This window comes from Amphiura filiformis, chromosome 13, assembly GCF_039555335.1.
Source record: "Amphiura filiformis chromosome 13, Afil_fr2py, whole genome shotgun sequence".
In the NCBI taxonomy this organism is placed as follows: Eukaryota; Metazoa; Echinodermata; class Ophiuroidea; order Amphilepidida; family Amphiuridae; genus Amphiura; species Amphiura filiformis.
Window position 1 is genome coordinate 20,398,138 of NC_092640.1, and position 20,038 is coordinate 20,418,175.

At 36.2% G+C, this 20,038-nt stretch overlaps 1 protein-coding gene across 3 annotated transcripts in view; it reads right to left on the reverse strand.

Annotated features, from left to right (window-relative positions):
• Window positions 1-6,105: 6,105 nt before the first annotated feature.
• Window positions 6,106-20,038, reverse strand: part of LOC140168092 (uncharacterized) — a 31,607-nt gene continuing 17,674 nt past the window's right edge. Inside the window, exons 3-7 of one of the 3 annotated variants that reach the window (XM_072191397.1) lie at window positions 18,169-18,210; window positions 16,670-16,864; window positions 14,296-14,337; window positions 10,581-10,692; window positions 6,106-8,658 (exon numbers count right to left, since the gene is read on the reverse strand). In XM_072191397.1, coding sequence (XP_072047498.1) covers window positions 8,196-8,658; window positions 10,581-10,692; window positions 14,296-14,337; window positions 16,670-16,864; window positions 18,169-18,210 — 854 coding nt within the window. In that variant the 3' untranslated portion in view covers window positions 6,106-8,195. The remainder of the gene's footprint in view (window positions 8,659-10,580; window positions 10,693-14,295; window positions 14,338-16,669; window positions 16,865-18,168; window positions 18,211-20,038) is intronic. The other 2 variants (XM_072191399.1, XM_072191400.1) reach the window with 2 other exon arrangements.

Below are 20,038 nucleotides of genomic sequence, written 5' to 3' on the forward strand. Positions count from 1 at the left end.
TTGCTTATATTACGTGACTCAATAAGGAAATAAATTTTTAGAATGACCAATGCAATGGTACCAAGATTTTCAAACGCCGTTTACTCAGAACAGCAATTTTGTGTATTCGGCACTATACCTTGTTCATAACGATATGATATAAATTGTTTTCAAAATTAAACGCATACCATAATGTATAGAAACACTTACATAAGTGTTTAAAACTACAATACAATGCAGCAAGGTTGTACTACACCCCCTGATAAATTTTTATGACTAATTTTGCATTTGTCTCAAAAAATGACCACACACTGGTAACAAAAGTTATGTATATTATAGGGGCAAGGAATCCAATTACTTCACTGACATTTCAGTGATTCAAGACAAGTGGTTCAATATGTATGTTAAGAAATGAGGTACATTCTAGCGGTACCGCTTTTCTTATCATAACGTACCGCTGGTCTTGAGTCCCTGAAATTCCAGTGTTTTGAAATTCCAGTGTAGTAACTGGATTCCTTGCCCCTATAATATACATAACTTTTGTTACCAGTGTCTTATTAATTTTTGAGAAAAATACAAAAATAGTCACAAATTTATCAAGGGGTGTAGTACCACTTTAATATTGAGTAAAAATTTATGTTGCAGGCCTCATATCGATTTTTTTCTTTATGTTGGGCACGCACAAACGATGCATCAGATTGCTGGTATGTTATTAAATACATGTACAATATATGCATATAAAGGCTATAACATTATGTGTTGATATGGATATAATTTCACAAATAAATAAGATGTTTGGTTAATCATGTTAATAATTAAAAGCAAGCAAACTATGAATTTATTTCAGTCATATACATTGCACAGATTTTTCTAGAATTTGCTTCTGAGTCACGATACTTTTCAAGTCTATTTAACATGCCCGGTCAACTTATTTAACGTGCCGTTCTTGAATAGTGTGACCAAAGAATATCGCTTACGTGCATGAATTCTTCTTTTGAAAATCCAAGAATAACTTCTGATTTCAGTTTGATCTTTTCTCGCCGACAGACGCGAACATAGAATTCGACAATAATGCATAATACGTCTTATTAACAAAGAACTTAATAGTTTAACACTTTGCAACAATTATTTACCATCTATTACCATGATCAAGATGTAAATCATTGGTTAAAGGAAACTTGTACTGTACGTAATTTAAATAAAATACACCATAATCATGTATCCGCAAATCGAATCAAAAAATTGACATAGGCATACGGAAGGCATCTAACACAAACGATCATGAGACGGGAAGCTTAATATCCATTTTACTTATAATGGATATACTAAAGTTACTTCTAAGTTGATTTGAATTTTTAGGTCTTGATTTATTTTGATGTAATTCATTCAAAGCAATATGACATGCTTAGGTTCAGATTGGTAATAAAAATGTGAACATTTATCTTTTAACATCATCATGTTTGTCTTTTTGCACTTTTTACTAAATTACGTTTGTTTGTTTGTTTGTTCAAAAAATGCAAACACTGACGTTTGTATATACGCGTTGAAAGAATAATTAGGTCTTCCTTGAACACAATTGGCCAGTTTCACCCCATTTTTTAGAAAAGGCCGGGGTATCTCCATAACGTCGACGTTTAAAACCATGCCTCTTTACAAAGGCCACCAAGCTACTTTGCTGACCGGGCCTTAACTTAAATCCATCTCACCTCAGCACACAAATACGGCTATAACCGCATGGCATCAGTGCACAAACTTTAAATTCTGAAACTGCTTCACTTCCTGAGAAACGGCCAACCTTCGTTTAACAAATGGGCCCTGGGCTCATAATTTTCGACCTATTGCGTTTCGAGGCTGCTTTATTTGATGAGAAAGGGTCCCTAAGTCGTTAAAGTCAAGATAGACAAAAGGCACGTCTACAGGGTAGGACCCATACGTGTGCAAACTATGGGCTCTGTGGCATACCGACATCGCCTTGTAAATAATTACATTGTACAGCAGAGAAACTAAAATCAATACCCGGGATCGATACACGTGTATGTGCTATGCACGATTTGATATTCAGACGATACATCTTTGAAAAATGATAAATATCTCCCGTAATTTTTGCTTTCTAAAGAAGCCGATTTTAAGGCTTGCACTTAAATATATGTGTTGAAAGAAAATGATAGTCGTTAGCTAGCGTATTGTCAAACAACCGTGCGTTTTGAAATCAAAACAATTCAGATTTTATATGTGCAGAACAGAAAAAATTACAGCTGATTCGTAAACAATCGGGGTAACGAAACATTCAGTCTAATGCAGATGACGTACCAGGTTCACTGAGAGGTCAGTCACCGGGCTATTGTCAATAGCCTTAGTCGGATGTCCCTCGGCCCATTATGCGTCTCAAAACTATTAAACAGGTCGGAACAAAATGCGTGGCTATTGATGAACAAGTGGATTCGATCTCATGGCGATTTCTGCCATGAAGATATCGGGGCCATGACGCTGTGTGTGGCTTTTGTAGTTTTAGAGCTAGCCCTGGCAATCTGATGTGTTGGATGAGGAAAGAGGATCAGGAGAACTAGATGAAACAGCTGTGTTTTAGCAAACACGAATATCTATATCTTCATCACATAATCCTACCTTGACAAGCCTACTCTAACCCAGATACCCTTAACCAATCCAGACACCTCTTAACCCCACCATGACACCCCTCTACCCACGCTGCCAATGTCGATACACTTTAGACAAGATTTCACCGTGACCATTTTTATGCTTATTATTAGCGAATTTGCATACAACTCAAAACAAAAGATTCTATTGAAAAACAAAATAAAGACATAAACAATGTTGCTCGTGAAATTTGTCACATTTTCGTACTTTGACACACTATGGACAAGATTTGACCATTTTAACATTTGGGACCCATAATTGGATGACATGCGGGGCTTATACGCATACTTGTCATAGAAATAGAGTGCTCGTAGGGCTATCAGTGAACCAATTCAGGGACTCGAGGCTGCTTATTAGATGAGAAACTTGTTTGTTTCAAACTTCATATCAATTATTCATTGCATGGGTTATCGAGTTATCGGACACATAAAATTAAAGAAAAATCAAGCAAAGATTTAAATTATTCAAAGTATTGATTACGTTGATATCGAGAACGTTTTTGACATTACAGAATGTTGAAAAGTACAACCTTGGGAGGGTTGACAAAAGTTTCGTTTATTTAAACTTTTGAAATTAACAAAATGTATGTCAAGCTATGCTAAGAAATGTTTTAACAACTTTAGGGGGGGGGGGGGTACTGTTTTAATCTTTAGAAACCCAATGGAAGTGCTACATGCATGTTCCAGCAGCAGCAGGCAAGAAAATCAATGCGCATTATTTTTTTAATGACATTGCTTAAGCTTCCTTCCCAATTATTCACTACTGGGATGTATATTATTGGGGCACCCCACTGGTCCTTTCTTTCATTTTATTAACTTGTTTACTGACAGCCAGCTATTCGTTTATTTCCATATATAAAAATATACAACAAAAAAATATATCAATTACAATAAAGTACAAAAGAAATACAATATGATGGAAAAGGCAGGAAGGCCAATAAGGCCTCAGAATTGCCTTTCCCTGACGAAAAAACAAACAAACAAAGATTATGATATCTACAAATATAAATAAAAATGACTAACAGACATGACAAATTACAGTGCTCGAGAATTGCCTAATTGTAATTAGAGATAAGATTTTGTTTAAGCTGTTTGTGGAAATGTTTTATGGACTTGCGTTTTTTAATTTTTTTTTATCTAGAGAGTTCCAAAGAATGGGTCCGCTCGTTCGAATGGAATGGTCGAAAGAAAAAAAACCTTTTTTGTTTTTTGTTAACTGGAGATCATTATTTTGTCTTGTCTGGTAGTCATGGATGTCAGAACGTTTTGTAAAATACTCATTAAATGAATTAGGTAGCTTTGGTCAGTTTATCTGAGTAAAGTTTACACGTATTCCCCCAGAGTAGAATTCCATAATTGAGGTACGGCAAAATAAAAGTACAATAAACAGTATGTGATATTCGATCAGGAATAAAGTGTTTTAATTCGTTCATGATACCAATATTTCTCGACAAAGTTTTGGAAACGGAGTCAATGTGACATTTCTAGGTGAGGTTTTCATCTATTAAGACATCTAAAAATTTGGTATGTTTCACTCGGTCCAAAATTGTGTTGTCTAGGACGATGTTTAAATCTTGCTGCACTTTGACTGATGTCATATGAGGCTTTCCTAATAACATATAGTTTGTTTTGCTTGCATTAACTGATAACTTGCTTGCTCTAAACCAATTGCTTACTTCTTTCAATTCAGCATTCACGACACTTATTTGACTCTCAATATTTTCATGCGAGTAAAGGATAGTGGTATCATAAATGTTGTTTGATTTAACGTGCGCTTCAGCTAGGCATGGCCTAATTCAGCAAATAATATACAATCCAGAATGTTAGAGTATAGTATAAAAATAGTGGACCTAATATTGATCCTTGGACACCACATACAATATCTTTAAGTTGTGAGTCACACGTGTTATAGGGTACATATTGCTTTCTATTACTTAGATAATTTGTAAACCATTCCAATACCACACCACGAAATCCATAATGCTCTAATTTATGAAGAAGTATTTTATGGTCAATTGTATCAAGCACTTTGGATAAGAAAATTCCAATAGTTGTTTAATTTTTTTCCACTGCTGTATTAATAGCCATATAGGTAGAGTGATTGGATCGAAATCCAAATTGTTTGTCATTAAGGATTTCGTGAGTATCTATGTAGTTAACACATTAATTTATCAAATACAAGTCTTTCTAAAATCTTTTAAAAACATGGTAAAAGTGACACTGGCCTATAATTGGAGAAGACTTCAGCGTCTTATTTTTTGTATATTGGTATAACCTTAGTTATTTTTAGTTTTTCAGGAACAATACCTGTTGAGATTGACATATTAAATATGCTTGTAAGAGGTTTTACGATTTCCTTAGCTACTCTCTTTATAATGAAATTTCCTATGTTATCATTACCAGCACTTTTTTTTGGGTTAAATTTATCAATAATTTCTATAATATCCATTTCCACAATTGGTTTCATGTACATGCTACTAAATCATGGATCATGAAGATCAATTGAGTAATATGATTTACGTTACTGTATATTTCATTTTTAAACTGAGTAATATGATTTGCGTTACTATACATTGCATTCTTAATAATGAGTCATATGATTTGCGTTACTTATAGAGGCCTTTCCTAACACAAAGTCATATGATTTGCGTTACTTATGAATTACATTCTTAACACTGAGTTACATGATTTGATTTACTTATACATTATATTCTCAACACCGAGTCATATGACTTGCTTTTATATATTACATTTTTAACACTGACTCAGATGATTTGCGTTAGGCCTACTTATTTATACATGCTATTTTTAACACTGAGTCATATGAGTCACGTATACATTTCATTCTTAACACTGAGTCATATGATTTTCGTTACTCATGCATTACATTCTTAACACACGGTGAGTCATATGATTTTCGTTAATTATGCATGTCATTCTTAACACTAAGTAATATGATTTGCCCTATTATACATAGCATTCTTAAATTATGATTTGCGTTTCTTATACTTCCATGATTTGCATTACTATAAATTCCATTCTAAACACAGAGCCACACGATTTGCGTTCTTAATACATTCCATTCTTAACACCAAGTCATAATGATTTGCAGTACTTATATACATTCCATTCTTAACACCGTGTCATAAGATTTGCGTTACTTATATATTCTATTCTTAACACTGAATTATATGATTTGCGTCAGACTCTAAATAAAAATTACTCACTGCTGAGTAAAAAGGAACAGCGCAACATAATGAGTGATTATAACTCAGTGTTGATTAAACTGTACTCAAATTGAGTAACATTTTTTAGTTAGTTTTACTATTTTTATTTGGAGTACTTCATACATTTCATTCCTAACACCGAGTTATATGATTTGTGTTACGTATATATTCCATTCTTGACATTTTGTTATAAGATTTGCGTTACTTATTACATATAAAGAGATTGCGATGTTCCATACGCAGCACGTTTTTACGTACGTTTTTACGTACGTTAATACGGTGTTAAATATTGCTAGTCTCGGTTCCAAACTGGATTGTGCTCATTCGTCAAGACGGAAAACAAGGCGCCTGGAATAAAGACTATAATATTCACTATAGACCTAGATCAGATATTATTAATTACTGATCTAGCTCAATAGAGGGCATAGTGATCGAAAAAATAATGGTTACCGCAGGCTACCGAGTCTCTGCCTAATTTAAACAGCACGTTATTTGATTTTGACTAAAAACCAAGGTTAACATGCTGCTTTAACTTAATTGTATTTTTCTGCTCTCCAAATATTATAGTTGCCCCAAAACATATATTTTGGTAGATTTAGGATCACTACATCCATATATCATGACTTTACTTTCAAATGAGACTTTTTCGTCCTGAAAATTTCATGAACTTGGACATGAGGTATAATCAGCATATTTCAACGTAGCACCTGCGTTTTATACCACGTTAGAATCCAAAATGTGAAATCGCAATGTCATTTTTTATACGCAAAGTATCATCCCCTGTTTGTTCATGCAATACGAAAAATATCACTGGCCTCGTGTGTTACGACCTCAAACCTGTGATATGTTTCGTATTGCATGAACAAACAGGGGATGATACTTTGCGTATAAAAAATGACATTGCGATTTCACATTTTGGATTCTATCGTGGTATAAAACGCAGGTGCTTGACGCAGCATTCAGTAGACATGAATTTAACATAGGCCTAAATAAATAAATAAATAAATCATTCAATAACACCACAATCCAAAAATGATCAATTTATAGGCCTACTCCAAACTCTTCCATGCATGCTTTACAGTTTCCGTCATGCAACTACCGCCAGGCCATGTAATACAGCGCGCGACGCGAGGTAGCGCGTAATTGCCGTCTCTATCGCATACGCGATCAGCACAGTTTACAATACAACGCGGGTATGCAGGCCCGCTAATTGCCGGTACTGATAAAGAGCTGAATAATACGGCTATATATTGTACGGTAATTTATGAACGCTGAACAATACGAAATTATATTATTTGGATATTAACCAATGAAATGTCGTTATTCATGTCTACTGAATGATAAAATGTAACCTTAATTTTGTCCCATTAAAAATATCTGTTTACGGGCAATTCCAAGCAAAATCATTCCGCAACGCGAATTTTGCATATGAATTATTTTTAATGCAGCAGCCAATTTGGATAGGTGAATAGTATAAATGGAAACTATTTTGGGTAAGTGAAAGATTAAGGTGGGAGAAACTTTTCCAAAGGACCCTAATTTGCATATGCAAACTTCGGAATGATGCTTGGAATTGCCCTTATATCCCCATGTTTTACAGGGCCTGATTTCCGGTATGATTTCATAACCAATATTGTCAATATAAATGTTGCTCCATCTTAAATAAGCCACCTTAAATAGACATATCTGCCTAAATAATATAACTCAGTCATACAAAGATTCTTGTCATTTGATTGGCCAATTAATTACCATTGATTATGTGTTATTTTAAGCATCTGCTAGTGTGAAATAATCACTTTTCCATTGCACTAACCTTGGCAACGCTGTCGCTGACAAACGCGAGCTATAGCACGAGCGCAGTGACCACCTCGACTCGTCAATTATAGATGTGGGGTTACTTCTAAAATAAATATAGTTTATAGTTGTTCTATTTATGTGGTTTTCCTGGTGATTTATAAAATAAAGTTGAAGAAAATGCATTTATTATGAGTTATTTAAAACAAATATTGAATGTGTTTATTCGTTCAATGGAAAGAATGCTTAAATTCATTCCGTGAACTATGAACTGTTCCTTCATCTCGAATGGAACAGTCCATATTTCATCTCATGAAAATATTCTTACCATTGTACTCATAAACATTCAATATTGGTACAACAACTGCATATACCATTTTTACCTTGGCGTGGCAGTGCGCATTTCATTGCGAGCAGCTTCAAATCGCGTCACTGCCGCTCCAAAGTGAAATGACTGGTACAGTTTGGCATATTTTTATTAGTACTAGGCCTACCCGTAGTTTTGTAAGCCATAATGCGGATCGTCTTGTCAAATGTATCTTTACATTCGTGTTCCGTTAGGTTCACCTTTGTTAGGAATATCTGCGTACACCTCAAGGTAGTTTGGAATATCTCTATCAGCTCTTATGGTGGCATAACCCATATTGTCAAGAGGTATTTCAATCCCCGTATCTTTGCATTGGTCTTCCGTTGAATTTGTTGGATCTTGTTCGTCAGGTGGTATGTAGGTTGAGTAGCCAGATAGGCCCTGTCCAGGTTTCCTTTCCTTGTCAAGAGGTATTTCAACCCCTGTTTCTTCGCATTGGCCTTCCACTGGATTTGTTGGATCTTGTACGTTTGGTTTTGTATAGGTTGAGTAGGCATATGGTTCCTGTTCATGTTTCCTTTCCTTGTCAAGAGGTATTTCAACCCCCGCATCTTCGTATTGGTCTTCCACTAGATTTGTTTGATTTTGTACGTCTGGTGTTGTGTAGGTAGATAGGCACTGTTCAGGTTTCCTTTTCCTAAGATCAATCAACCAATCAATCAATCAATCAATCAGTCAGTCAATCAATCAATCAATCAATCAATCAATCAATCAATCAATCAATCAATCAATCAATCAATCAATCAATCAGTCAATAAATCAATCAATCGATCAATTAATCAATTAAAACACTTGCATAAGTAACTAAATACCTATAATAACTATATCACGAGACCTGAAGTATTCGTGTCAAACTGCATAGGGTCTATCATCCTGGCCTGTGAATTTGATTTTTCTCTCCTATAAGTAGCCATGTCACAGTGGCTGCACAATAATTCTGCCACACTGTGCATGCAAGCATAACAGTAAATTGAAAAGCGCGCATCAAAGTTGTTCAAACATCCATGTCGAAACATTAATTTCCTCATATGTGCTATTTATCACAATTGTTTGAATTTTTGATATATGGTGTGTGAAACCTTTCTGTGACTACCATCAGTTTTTTTGAAATAAATATTGCTTCGTTTAAGAGCTACTACCTGTTTTTATTGATTGTTGAAGATCCCTCATAAATCAATAAATATAGGCCTTTTGAAATAAAAAGACCTACCACCATTTAGCTGAAATACTAATCTTTCTAAGCAAGTAAATTATTTCCATCGACAACGAATGGCACACTTGAGGAAAACGAGTTGAAACAATACATTTTTCAAAGTGGGTTTAAAGGGAGTAACATTCCAAACCACAATAGCTCTAAGCCATTGTGTGTGTCCAAGGCCACACCATTTTTGTATACGCGGTATAGTGGAGTGGCTGTTCCTCTTACCGTTTGTCTTCCCATGTTAATCCAGATAACAAAATGTTAATTTAAAGTCTCATTGCAAATGAATTTTTATTTTTACTTTTCGGATTTGGCTTTGAGCAATAGTAACACATACCATATTTATAGAAAAAAATGAAAATTCTATTCCAGACACCGTCAAAATGTCATAGTTTGTATTTTTTGTATTATATTAAAGTACGGTAATTCATAATTAACTGCAGATTCTTTACTCAACATCATAACAGGTTCATACTTGACAAATTTATGATGAATGAAAAGACTTTTATTAAATATTGAAAAAAAACCCCAAACTTACTCATGCCTAATTTACATAATAATATCATGAATATATAATTAGCTGTAATTAGCTAATTTGCATAATTAATTACTTTTTGTGTATTTTTTGTTATCAATTGAAATAACTTTGTATACATATGTGTGCAAAAAAACCGCGCCCTGATATCATGTACGGTTTTCTATTGGCATCAATTTTGCATATTAATTAGCTGAACTTAGTCATTTTTCAGCTTTAATTTGTCTGCAGATTGGCCGCAATTGCTAAAATAGTATTTTGGTTAATTTATTATAATTATTTAATGATAGATTTTTTAATTTTGTTTTCTTTGACGAAGTTAGAAAAGATATGCAATTAACCTGTGGTACTTAAATTAACGATGCTTTTTCAAGCAAGCGTCCAAATAAACCTTCAAAATCTCGAAATGTGCCAATTTTGTCATTACAGCAATTTGTGGCAGATTTGCATTCCATTAATGAGCATCTTAAAATTGACATTACATCACAATGCATTGACCGATTTCAATTCGGTTTTTTGATTTTTGATGCTTTAATAAAGCTCATTCATGTATATAGAAACATTAATTAACGTGTTTCTGCTGCGCTTATTTTTCAGGTGATATACCTACTATAAGTTTAGTATATCGGCAATTGTGACCAGTATTAGTTTGATAAGTGACACAACTTAGTATTACTTAAACAGAAAAAGAGACTGCGTTCTGAAAAGATATGTTGAAATATTCGATTACAATAACATATTACTGAGAAAGATAAGGCACAATATTCATGTTTATTTATAATAAATTATATCATATTTGTATTATTCAGCAGATATACCATACCTTTTACAGTATACCACAATGGCTGCTAGTATTATAGCAATGGTCACAACTCCAAGTGCTACTCCAACTCCTCCAAGTGCTATAATGATCGACGACATGCATGAAGAATCATCTACGAATAGTATTATAAAATATGTTAAGGTTTAACACAATATATTCTGTATATTTTTGAGAAACCCTTCTTCATCATCAGTGGGTGGTAACTGGAGGTTAAATATTACGAAAAGAGGGCTGGGTTAAATTCTACAGATGTAGAAAATAAATTAGAGATAGATGTAAACTTCCAGGTAACTTTCATTGATATCATACGAGTGGGTATCAAAAAGTTCTAAGCCTCAACAAGAAGGCTTGTTAGTAGACTCATGGTTCCAACATATTTTAACCTAGTCCCCCTTGACCTCAATGCACTTTAGCCAACGGTGTTTCAGCATTCTGAAGCCCCCATGGAAGAAAGCTTCATATTGGACCTCCAAGTAGGACTCCACGGCCAGAATGAGATCATTAACTGACTCATAATGGCGTCCACAAATTTCGGATTTGAGTTTTGGAAACTGATAGAAGTCAGATTGTGCCAGATCTAGTGAATAAGTTGGGTGGGGCAACAATTCAAAGCCACATTTGGCAGCTTCAGCCACTGCAATTTGTGCTCTATGGACAGGGGCATTGTCCTGCAGCAGAAGGACCCCAGCCCGCGACTTTCCTCTGCGTTTTTCATTAATGACTTCTTTTAACTGCTGTAGTTCTGACGCGTAGTACTCTCCAGTGATGGTTTCACCTCTTTGAAGGTAGTCAATCATAATGACACTCTTGCTACCCCCAAAACAGAGGCCATGACCTTTCCAGCAGCAACCACTTGCTTGAACTTAATGCGTCCACTACTTGCTTTGATTTTTTGATTCTGGTTCAAAGTGATGAACCCGTGTTTCATCCTGGGTGATAATTCAGGAGTAAAACTTATCCAGATCAGTCTGAAAATGCGCCATGCCTGGCAAGTTTCATATCTGGAGTCAGCATTCTCGGCACCCATCGTGCGGACAGCTTGCTCATGCCTAAGGTGTCAGTCAAAACACTTTAGATTGAACCAAAACTAATACCCATCTTGTCAGCTATTTGTTGGATAGTCAAGCGTCTGTCCTTCGGCACCACCCGGTGAATGGCGTCCACTTGATCTGATGTTGTTGAAGATCTTGGGCTTCCGGACCTTGGATCATCTTCCAAACTTTCCCTCCTCGCTTGAATTCAGCAGCCCATTTCTTTATGGTGGAATAGCTAGGAGAAGTATCACCAAGTGTGCTGACCATGTCTTCATGGATGGACTTAGGTGTCATGCCCTTTTATGAAGATATTTAATGACTGCATGAGCTTCTTGTTTATCCATTTTTGGATCTTTGCTGAATCTGAATACTTTCAAAGGACCTCACTTGAAAATAATAAATGACAGATATATGCAATGCATATCGGTGCATAACCTTATAAGGCAACACACTTTTTAATTACAATGTAAATTTGGAGATGCTGCTATGCCTTCTATATAGGTGAGGCTTAGAACTTTTTGATACCCCCTCGTACATCAAATAATGGACGCGCCATTAGATATCGGGGAGGGGCTAAGTAGTTTGACAAAGATAAAAAACGGTTTATCTCGCCATCTGAGCAAACGAAAAATTTGCTCCACCTCATATTGAAAAAAATGCTCGATCTTAGACCAACAAAAGCAAATTAATACTCCACCTTGGACAAGAAAAAAATATTTGGTGTCCGAAGGGTGAAAACAAATTGTCACAGTTAGTGAGGAAAAGTTAACCTCATATTTGACAATTTTAGCTTTTACATTTCAAATTGTCTAACGCTTCGCGCTAGTTAATTCCAGATAATATTTTGGCTTCGGTTAGTATGGTTGTCCAGCCAAAATTTCTCTATCATGTCGTCTGACGATATTGCCTTTAGGCGTGAAACTCAGAGTAAAGACTTCTATTCCTGAAGTTCTTAACTTGAATTTTCATTATCTCTCCCTTTTTGGGATTGAGCATCATTGTTGCCGGATGTTAATATAATATCATAATCAAGTTGTCTCGACGTATAAAGCACGTGGTTAAAACGTGGTTAAAAACAGGTGTGTACGACGTGCATTCTCTAAATTCAGCAAATTTCCATCGTCAACCGTGTAATTGAATGGATTATTTTGAAATTTTAAAACGCTTGAAATATCACAAAAAAATAGGCCTATGTTGATAAATAATATAAATACAAGCTAAAACCGTTGGGGTTCGATAATGAACCCCACAAAACTAACCGAGTATATTGGAAAATGCCATACGGCCGGGCGGTTTCACAAGTTGCCGGCTCGATCATGTCATCCGCCGCCTGGTTAAAAAGTCATGAACTGACCCCGATACAACGTCATTTACATCCTTGTAAAAAAAAGACGACACGATGGAGAACATTGGACTGGAGCCAAACTATTCCAGGGTCGGTCTGTACCCAAATGGGTCGTTAGAGAGCGCTTAACTACTTACCAGGAGCGTATTAAAAAAGGTGGCGACAAAAACTTCAAGTGCGCCTCCTTTCCCAAATTCCAGGATCCTCTACTGCTCCACAGTGACCCCGGACCCAAAGTGAAACATGTCCAAAATGACAAATGACATTAGAGATAAACAAACCTTATCTAAATTTAGTGATATCGAACCTTATTTAAAATTAGAGATAACGAACCTAATTTAAAATTAGAGATAGCGACCCTTACTTAAAATTAGAGATAGCGGGCCTTAATTAAAATTAAAAATAACGAACCGTATTTAAAATTAGAGATAGCGAACCGTATTTAGAGAAAGCGGGGCTTAATTAATATTAGTGATAGCGAACTTTAGTGATAGCGAACATTAGAAATAGCGAACCTTAGAGATAACGGGCCTTGTTAAAATTAGAGATAACGGGCGTTATCTAAAATTAGTGATAGCGAACCTTATTTGAAATAATGATATCGAACCTTAGAAATATCGAACCTTATTTCAAATTAGTGATATCAAATGTTAGTTATAAAGGACCTTATTTTTGTAATTAGTGATAGTGAACCTTCGGGATAGCGAACCGTAGGTATAGTGGTCCTTAGAGATAGCAGGATGTTACGGTGCTCCATCTTTCAACAGCGAGAGTGAGACAGTGGCAGATCTGTAGTATTATTGGGTCACGTCCCTTTGACCACAGACTTGAGCTGACTTGATCACAGTCTCGTAGACGCCTGCAAATATTGAACCTACCCCCGTCTCCGTTGAGAGATGGCTCATTAACGTTGATGTGACTTGAAGTCTCGTTTAAAGTGAAAGCCCCACTTTTGGTTCAAGTTCCTTGAGGAATTAGTTAAGGTTAAAATGTATCCATGTAATTTCTATTCTGTCTGTCATCAAAGTAACAGGTATATTGTCAGTTCTTCTGTGGAGAACTGGTCAAGTGGGGCTTCCTGTTTAGACTAAACTACAGAAGTCTCTGTTCATGACCTTTAACTAGTTCACAAAATATTCATGTGAGGCTAACAAATAAAGACCAAAAGGTCATGACCTATCGATACGGTCTCACTTTCGTAAAAGATAGAGTAGCATCTGAAAATGCCGAGGTAGGAATATGCCTACATTTTCATGTTTGGACCTAAAGTTTTAAACGTCATACCAAAACAGTCCAACTTAATTACGTTTGTTTTCTTACAACTAAATGGTCTTACCTGGTGGAGTATATGAATCTGGCAGTTCTGTAACAGTAGTTCCTGAAATGTATTACATGTTGTTGTAATTAAGGATTTGAAATTAAAGACACTTAAACATTGTCTCTTAAACTCATTCTCAGGTCATGATTTTGAAAGCTAAATAAGGTTTTATGATTATAGTCAACGTGACAATACTCGCACCACAAGCTCGCTCAGACAGGTTCTGGATTTTGGAGCTTGTAAAACCACGAGTTTAGGCCATGACCTTTCCAGCAGCAACCACTTGCTTGAACTTAATGCGTCCACTACTTGCTTTGATTTTTTGATTCTGGTTCAAAGTGATGAACCCGTGTTTCATCCTGGGTGATAATTCAGGAGTAAAACTTATCCAGATCAGTCTGAAAATGCGCCATGCCTGGCAAGTTTCATATCTGGAGTCAGCATTCTCGGCACCCATCGTGCGGACAGCTTGCTCATGCCTAAGGTGTCAGTCAAAACACTTTAGATTGAACCAAAACTAATACCCATCTTGTCAGCTATTTGTTGGATAGTCAAGCGTCTGTCCTTCGGCACCACCCGGTGAATGGCGTCCACTTGATCTGATGTTGTTGAAGATCTTGGGCTTCCGGACCTTGGATCATCTTCCAAACTTTCCCTCCCTCGCTTGAATTCAGCAGCCCATTTCTTTATGGTGGAATAGCTAGGAGAAGTATCACCAAGTGTGCTGACCATGTCTTCATGGATGGACTTAGGTGTCATGCCCTTTTTATGAAGATATTTAATGACTGCATGAGCTTCTTGTTTATCCATTTTAGGATCTTTGCTGAATCTGAATACTTTCAAAGGACCTCACTTGAAAATAATAAATGACAGATATATGCATATCGGTGCATAACCTTATAAGGCAACACACTTTTTAATTACAATGTAAATTTGGAGATGCTGCTATGCCTTCTATATAGGTGAGGCTTAGAACTTTTTGATACCCCCTCGTACATCAAATAATGGACGCGCCATTAGATATCGGGGAGGGGCTAAGTAGTTTGACAAAGAAAAAAACGGTTTATCTCGCCATCTGAGCAAACGAAAAATTTGCTCCACCTCATATTGAAAAAAATGCTCGATCTTAGACCAACAAAAGCAAATTAATACTCCACCTTGGACAAGAAAAAAATATTTGGTGTCCGAAGGGTGAAAACAAATTGTCACAGTGAGTGAGGAAAAGTTAACCTCATATTTGACAATTTTAGCTTTTACATTTCAAATTGTCTAACGCTTCGCGCTAGTTAATTCCAGATAATATTTTGGCTTCGGTTAGTATGGTTGTCCAGCCAAAATTTCTCTATCATGTCGTCTGACGATATTGCCTTTAGGCGTGAAACTCAGAGTAAAGACTTCTATTCCTGAAGTTCTTAACTTGAATTTTCATTATCTCTCCCTTTTTGGGATTGAGCATCATTGTTGCCGGATGTTAATATAATATCATAATCAAGTTGTCTCGACGTATAAAGCACGTGGTTAAAACGTGGTTAAAAACATGTGGTGTACGACGTGCATTCTCTAAATTCAGTAAATTTCCATCGTCAACCGTGTAATTGAATGGATTATTTTGAAATTTTAAAACGCTTGAAATATCACAAAAAAATAGGCCTATGTTGATAGATAATGTAAATACAAGCTAAAACCGTTGGGGTTCGATAATGAACCCCACAAAACTAACCGAGTATATTGGAAAATGTCATACGGCCGGGCGGTTTCACAAGTTGCCGGCTCGATCATGTCATCCGCCGCCTGGTTAAAAAGTCATGAACTGACCCCGATACAACGTCATCTACGGACGTCGTTAGTACGCAAATTTATGACGTTGTTTCGACGTATAAAGCACGTAATTACAACGCCGTATAAATGTCACGGTCTGGCCCCGATACAACGTAATCTACGGACGTCAAAATTACGTTAATTTGTGAACTCGTATTCGCGTTGTGATAACCTTATTATCGGACGTAGCTGTAACATCGTAGTGACGTTGTTTCGACGTTCACAACTTGACGTCGAAACAACGTCAAAATGACGTTACATTAACGTCCGTGAATAACGTTGTCATTACACGAATACGAGTTCACAGATGTACGTACTTACAACGTCCATATGTTACGTTTATTCCACTTTATATAACTTTTAGACGACGTTTTCACAACGTAAAATTGTTAGCTGGGCACGTGAGCAAACCATCATGTACTTAATGACAAGTTGGAAATTAAGTTGTTCTAATATGTTTGTTGCGCCATTGCATTGCTAGACACTGATCGTAACGAGTCCAAAATAAAGTCAGAGGATACAACAATCCAAACACATCTCAAAAAATTATTTGATTCATATACATAATATTCACCTTTTTGGTCATCAGTAAAGCATTTTGGAATTTCTCCAAGCCAGGATCCAGTATTTAAACAAGACAGTTGTTCATCTCCTATTCGGTGAAAGCCTTCCCTACAGTACACGGTGATGACATCCCCATATGCGTACACATTCTTTGCCGGAACAACAGAGCCCTCATCAGAATGGATGATCATTGCTGGAAGACATCCTTGTAAAAAAAAAGACGACACGATGGAGAACATTGGACTGGAGCCAAACTATTCCAGGGTCGGTCTGTACCCAAATGGGTCGTTAGAGAGCGCTTAACTACTTACCAGGAGCGTATTTAAAAAGGTGGCGACAAAAACTTCAAGTGTGCCTCCTTTCCCAAATTCCAGGATCCTCTACTGCTCCACAGTGACCCCGGACCCAAAGTGAAACATGTCCAAAATGACAAATGACATTAGAGATAAACAAACCTTATCTAAATTTAGTGATATCGAACCTTATTTAAAATTAGAGATAACGAACCTTATTTAAAATTAGAGATAGCGACCCTTACTTAAAATTAGAGATAGCGGGCCTTAATTAAAATTAAAAATAACGAACCGTATTTAAAATTAGAGATAGCGAACCGTATTTAGAGAAAGCGGGGCTTAATTAATATTAGTGATAGCGAACTTTAGTGATAGCGAACATTAGAAATAGCGAACCTTAGAGATAACGGGCCTTGTTAAAATTAGAGATAACGGGCGTTATCTAAAATTAGTGATAGCGAACCTTATTTGAAATAAAGATATCGAACCTTAGAAATATCGAACCTTATTTCAAATTAGTGATATCAAATGTTAGTTATAAAGGACCTTATTTTTGTAATTAGTGATAGTGAACCCTAGGGATAGCGAACCGTAGGTATAGTGGTCCTTAGAGATAGCAGGATGTTACGGTGCTCCATCTTTCAACAGCGAGAGTGAGACAGTGGCAGATCTGTAGTATTATTGGGTCACGTCCTTTGACCACAGACTTGAGCTGACTTGATCACAGTCTCGTAGACGCCTGCAAATATTGAACCTACCCCCGTCTCCGTTGAGAGATGGCTCATTAACGTTGATGTGACTTGAAGTCTCGTTTAAAGTGAAAGCCCCACTTTTGGTTCAAGTTCCTTGAGGAATTAGTTAAGGTTAAAATGTATCCATGTAAATTCTATTCTGTCTGTCATCAAAGTAACAGGTATATTGTCAGTTCTTCTGTGGAGAACTGGTCAAGTGGGGCTTCCTGTTTAGACTAAACTACAGAAGTCTCTGTTCATGACCTTTAACTGGTTCACAAAATATTCATGTGAGGCTAACAAATAAAGACCAAAAGGTCATGACCTATCGATACGGTCTCACTTTCGTAAAAGATAGAGTAGCATCTGAAAATGCCGAGGTAGGAATATGCCTACATTTTCATGTTTGGACCTAAAGTTTTAAACGTCATACCAAAACAGTCCAACTTAATTACGTTTGTTTTCTTACAACTAAATGGTCTTACCTGGTGGAGTATATGAATCTGGCAGTTCTGTAACAGTAGTTCCTGAAATGTATTACATGTTGTTGTAATTAAGGATTTGAAATTAAAGACACTTAAACATTGTCTCTTAAACTCATTCTCAGGTCATGATTTTGAAAGCTAAATAAGGTTTTATGATTATAGTCAACGTGACAATACTCGCACCACAAGCTCGCTCAGACAGGTTCTGGATTTTGGAGCTTGTAAAACCACGAGTTTAGGGTAAATCAATAGGGAGTTTGCGAAATGAAGTTTGAAAATTTACTTCAAATTCCACTTCACATATATCGATTAGGTTCCTTGCTCAGATTTACTTCAACGCTAACGTCTGTTTGGTTACTGCAACAACAGCGTCTTGTCGCTTAAACTCGAGACATGTGTATGAATGGGCGATGAAAAAAAGAGTATGTGTAAGCGACTGCTGCCTCGGGACTGCTGCAAGATTTCTTCATTTTGTTTGGTGAAGTAGGTTGTTGGTCACACTCCAAGACCAAAGACTCTACCTAAAGCGCTTCGTTTGAAAAAACATGAAAGGACTCGCCAGGCGATGACCTTCTCAACTCAGATTATGTCGACCGCCAGCGCTAATCTACGTATCATATTATTTTTGAACTCGCCATAATGTTTCAATTAAGTATTCTTATGATAGCAGGCCTATGTTAATTTAAAGGGCATATCTTCTGCAAAAACAAGTAGTTTAACTCCATTCGAAGAGAATAATTATTACATTACGAATTGAAACTTGTTGCAATTTTTTTATGCGTATTTCTCCTGAAAAAAGAGAAATTGTGTTGGTAAAATTCGGGCTCGTACGGGTCCTTCCACCGTTCGAAGCGAAATTAATTTTCAAGACAGCGGGCTGAATGACGTAAGTAAATGAAATCGTAAAATAATGAAGCGGACACTATAGGGGAGATTGAGGTAATCCCGAACACCTTTTCATTTAAGCCTATTACTACACATTAAATCAACGTAAGATAGAATAAACCATACCAATATCAATAGTGGGATTACCCTCCGATCTCCTATGTTCACGATAACACATGAGCCTTGAGCTCTTTTTATATTCATTCATGTATAAATGCGCGACCTTCAATGGTCAACAATAGGTTAGCTACCGGCCCATTGAAATTGTTTATTTGCATAATAAATACATTATTCATCACGCTCAAATTCTAAGCTCAAAATATTTTTTTAAATAATTTTTAGTCCAAATATTTCCCATGATGTTGATATACATATGAATTGTAATATCACAATTTATAAATATATAATAAACAAGCGGCTGATTTTATCCATATGTTTAAAAAATATTAAATTTGTAATATTTGATTCAGCGTTTTTTCTGAGAACAACAACAGTATACGTTCTGTGCATTGAGAGTGTTTACAGTCCATTCTCTCAAAGCGGGCACATTTCATGACGTCAAACTTTTTCTAGGTCAAATCTGTCTCGAAGCAACTCACCACCTACAGTTGGTTTTTGCGGAATATCAATTTTAAACGTCTAATTTCTCAAAAAGGAGTCATTTTCATTGTCCTTATAATATTAGCTTGCCAATGATATGATGTTGTCCGAGCAATATATATAAAGGGTCAATTATTAAGATTTTAACGATTTGTTTTGTCAATTTCATATTTCCATTTTACAACACAAAGCATAAATTAAACACCTATTATTTCTTTCCCCCTTTCTCAATCTCTCTCCGTTTCCCTTCCTGTTTCCCCTCTATGTACGTGCACCCAGTACACACATATGTACACGTAACACATTGTCTCCATACGGGTCGTATGGGCACGGTAAATGCCGTGATGGGATGGATATGCTGTATTAGCTTGTATTACAGCATACG